The 4,508-nt window shown below is 28.2% G+C and overlaps 1 protein-coding gene across 1 annotated transcript; it reads left to right on the top strand.

Moving 5' to 3' along the window:
- Positions 1 to 2,578: 2,578 nt before the first annotated feature.
- LOC106754353 lies at positions 2,579 to 3,588 on the top strand. The gene has a single exon (XM_014636365.2). The coding sequence runs from the start codon at positions 2,747 to 2,749 to the stop codon at positions 3,026 to 3,028; it is 282 nt and encodes a 93-aa protein (XP_014491851.1). The 5' UTR covers positions 2,579 to 2,746; the 3' UTR covers positions 3,029 to 3,588.
- The last annotated feature ends 920 nt before the right edge of the window (positions 3,589 to 4,508 follow it).

The raw sequence follows: 4,508 nt of genomic DNA, 5'->3' as shown, positions 1-4,508 counted from the left end.
AAATTATCTTTAATAATTATTTTTAATACTACTTTAATACGTAAGGGAATTTTGGTAATCTTTAATTTCTACCAATTAAACAAATTTTTTAAAACTGTCACATCAATCAAATTCTATACTAATTTTCATAAATATCACCCCCAAAATTACTCTCAATTACCTTCAAATCCACTCAAATAAACACACAAAAAAATCACCCTCAAATCCCCTCAAATCCACTCAATCACTCTCCTCCAATCACTCTCCCCAATTACCCCGAAGTAAACACACCCATAAGGATTTAATTGGTTAAAAGAAAAACTGACAGATATAAAATCGAATGGACTTCAGATGAAAGGATGAAAATAAAATTATAAAATTTAAGTTTTTTTTTGTAAAAAATAAAAATAAAATTGGTTTCAAAACATTCTTAATAGTGTAAATAGTTTAAAAGAATTCAGTAATTGTTACAGAAAACGAATTGGATATAAACTATTACAATCAATGATGTTTCCAAATTGACGTGCGAGAATAATTTGTATGAATCACGTGTTCTGCAAAACTTGATTGATAGCAGAAATTGGGTACAACAATATATTTTTTGTTTTTATATTTTTAGAACAGTTACATTAATTATTAAAAAAATATAATTTATTTTTAAAACAAAAGAAAAACTAGATTAGATATTGATATTAAAGAATAACGGACCTTTTCATCTTTCAAAGACAAAAAGAAATGTTAATATTGAAGGTCTTAATTATTATTTTGGTAATATATAATTTATAATAATGTTTTTCTAAAATTAATTTTATGCAGTCAATTTGACTTTTTTTAAGGACAAATATTATTTTCCTTGTTGGAAAAGGCTAAGAATAACGTTAATAAACTACAGACTATTTTATTATTATTAGATTGTCATATTGGAAACTACTTGTTTTTTACATGTATAGAGTTTAAATTAAAATTTCATTTCTTAATTGTTAAATTAATATCGTCTCGTATATCTACGGAAGACATTAATTATTTAAAACAAATTGTTTTTAATTCCTTTAATTTATAGCTATATGTTTTTATATTAATACATTTAGTCCTTAAATAAATAATTTTTTCCTTAATTCGTAAATACATGTTATGTATGCATTTTGTTTATTTTTGGTTTAATTCTCCCATGAGTCCTTTGATTAAAAAAGATAACCAAAAAATTGATCACAAAGTATCAAATGGTCATTTTACAACTATATGCTGTTTTAAAATTGTAAATTAAATTTTAAATTTTAGAAAAATAACATTTCAATATGTGCATGTGAATGTAATAATTTTTTTTACACTTCTTGGTATATACGTGTATTAATATATTATATAATAAATTATTATTTTTAAATATCTATTTTAAAAAGTTATATGTGAGATAACATTTAATTGTATAATGATAATGATAAATTAAATATAAGAAAAAAGTTTTTTTAACAACTATTTTTTTTAACAACTATTTGACAGTGGTTTATGATTGGTTCATTTCAAATATTTTTTTAAATATAAATTCAAACAGATCAATAAAATGATAACACATATTGTCAAAAAATTATTAAAAATAGTTGTCAAAATATCAACGTCCTAAACATAAATATATATCAATAAAATTTACTCAACCTTAAATCAAATCAAAGTAAAACATTACTATATAGAAAAGTGTATTAAAATATCAGTTTAATTCGAATTTAAAATATAAAAATTATACTGAATATTTCATTTAAACATTAATGGTTGAGGAGATTTATTAGTGTTGTCAAAACGGGTCACTCGGTTCGACTTGGTTCGACCACCACTTAATGAGTTAATCCAATCCGACTCATTTATTAATAAGTCAGAAAAATTCAAATTCGACCTGATCCACCATGGGTTAGTTAAACGAGTTTGCTCACTAACTTACTTAATTACAATTTTTTTAAATAAACAAATTACAAACTTTTTGTAATTCAAATCTAAATAAATTTCACTTCCAAAATAATGTTAAATTCAAGACAATTTAAAATAAAAAAAAAAGAGTACAAAATAATCTTTCTTGTATACCCTAGTGAGGAGAGTATTTTGTAGGGTTCATAAAATAATAAATTAATAAAATAAAATTAGATAGGTTGGTGAGCCAATCCGGTTCACCACGGGTTCAATCTGGATAAACCCAATTTAAATGAATCAGATTAAAAATCGACCCACATAAAAAAAAATTGAAATCCAACTCAATTTAAACTCGTGATGAACCGAATTAGTTTAGTAATTATAACCCATTTTCACTGGTCTAGGATATTAATAAAAATCAATTACATGAATAGTGTGTAGAAAAATCAAACCGTACTAAATTGGTACCTAAAATTCACACCATAATATTACGTTAGACATGCACACTGCTACTCTATAAACCTCCTTTTCCATTGGAGAGAAAAGCCAAAAGCCGCCACTTTCCACGGTGGGTTCCATTTGACCGCAACTTTTCCACGTAAGAGAACATGGAAAGAAAAACATACACAACACAACCAAACACCTCCTTACGTGGAAAATATTACGTTTGACTCATTCTCATGTGGCTGTCCGTCACCACCAATCTCTTATATATCCTCCAACTCTCTATGTAACCCTCTATCCTTCTTTACATTTTTCTTGAATCGTTTCATTCATCACAACACAACAAACCTTGATTCCTCCTCTTTCTTCTCTCTCTTTTCTTTCATTCACTCCTTTTGCATAAGCACACTCTCAAGCTTTCTGCAAAATGGGAAACTGCTTGAAAAGCCAATCGTCTTGCAGATATGAAAGTGATGATGATGATGATTGGAACTTTTTAGCAGATAAGGGATCTTTTGGTGCTAACACCACAACGGAGGTGAAGATCAAGATCACCAAGAAGCAGCTTGAGCAGTTGTTGAGCAAAGTGGACGTGAGGGACTTGAAGGTGGAGCAGGTTTTGTCTCAGTTGATGGATCACAGTGGAGGCTTCCAATCACTTCAAAGGCCATGGAGACCAGCACTTCAGAGCATCCCTGAGGACATTTGAGACCTTCATATAACTATGTAGCTTGTTAGAGATGTGAAGTTCATGAATTTGGAGTTGGAGATGATGATGATGAAAAAGAGAATTGGCTTGTTGGGTCAATCCTGATTCTTGTGATCATCCTGATGCAAGAGTTTTGAGGTTTACATACTGTATTTTATAAGGGAAAACAAGGGTGCTTGCAGGTGCTTGTAGATTTTGTTCTCTGTACATACAAAACTATAGGGAGTGCCCTTTATGCTATATATACTTTTTTAGGCTTGTTTCTTAGTTTTCTACTTTTCCATTTTGTTCTTCATATTTCATGAGTTTCTTGGATGTCAGATTATTTGGGGAAATGGAACGAGTATACTTGAACACTTTTATCAGATATAACACTGTTTTATAATCAGAATTGAACTTATTGTTATTAATCTGCATTGAACTCTTAGATAAGACATATATGGCACTGTTTTTTAATCAGAATTTGAATTTTACTCTTAGATAAGACATATATGGCATTACTTCCAACTTAAACTTCAATTTCGTTGTTTTGTTTTTCTCATGGTGAATGGTCTGCTGCATATTATGCAGTACCTTGTGGTTGCAATCTGCATATCATTATCAGATTGAATGGAAAATGAATATAATGATAAACAAATGAGCATATATATATGAATATGGATACCCTTTTGGATTTGCTTTGACAAATTGGATTTATAGCAATCTAAGATCACTTATATTTATGACAGATTAAGAGTTGATATTGCGCGTTTGGATTTGAAATGTTGGTTATTGACGAATCTGATAAAGCAGTTTCACTTAAGTAACTTTTCTATAATAATTATCTGTAAAGTTAGTGTTTTAGAGGTTTTCCAATGTATGCAAAGAAAAGATACATAAAGATGTTCACTTTTGTTATTGGAATTATTGACTTGACCTTCCCAAATTTGATTTTGTTCCCTACTAAATCTCAAAACCTTTTTTTTTTTTTTAAATTTAGTTTCCAATTCCTAATCACCCTTATTTAGTCTTGTAATTGTTCAAGTTTGTAAGCTTTTATTCTAATCGCTAATTAAGTCATGTCAATTATGATTTTTTTATATTTATTTATGACAGTAAACACATGCATAAATAATAAATTAATTATGTAAAAGAAATTCATAATTTTGTATTGCTTCCTTCAATTAATTATCGTTTTTATAACATGACGTATTGTTTTGTATGTTTTCCAATTGCTAGCTGTCTGATGGTTTATGTCACCTATTTGATTTTCCAATTTCAACCTCTTTGTGTGGAAAAGAAAAAAAAAACGGTGATGGAATTAGTCTAATTATATTATAAATGCTATAATTTTCTCGTTACAAACTAAATATATATTGTTTTCAACTTTTTTAAGGATGGGAATTTTTTTTAGAGTCGTCAAAATGGGTTAAAATCCGCGAGTCAATCCGGTCTACCACGGGTTTGGGTCGGCTTGGATTTGAAAAAATTGATTTTTTTT

This window comes from Vigna radiata, unplaced genomic scaffold (assembly GCF_000741045.1).
Source record: "Vigna radiata var. radiata cultivar VC1973A unplaced genomic scaffold, Vradiata_ver6 scaffold_294, whole genome shotgun sequence".
Classification (NCBI taxonomy): domain Eukaryota; kingdom Viridiplantae; phylum Streptophyta; class Magnoliopsida; order Fabales; family Fabaceae; genus Vigna; species Vigna radiata.
The sequence above is the reverse complement of the archived record's forward strand: the minus strand, read 5'-3'. Positions and strand labels throughout refer to the sequence as shown.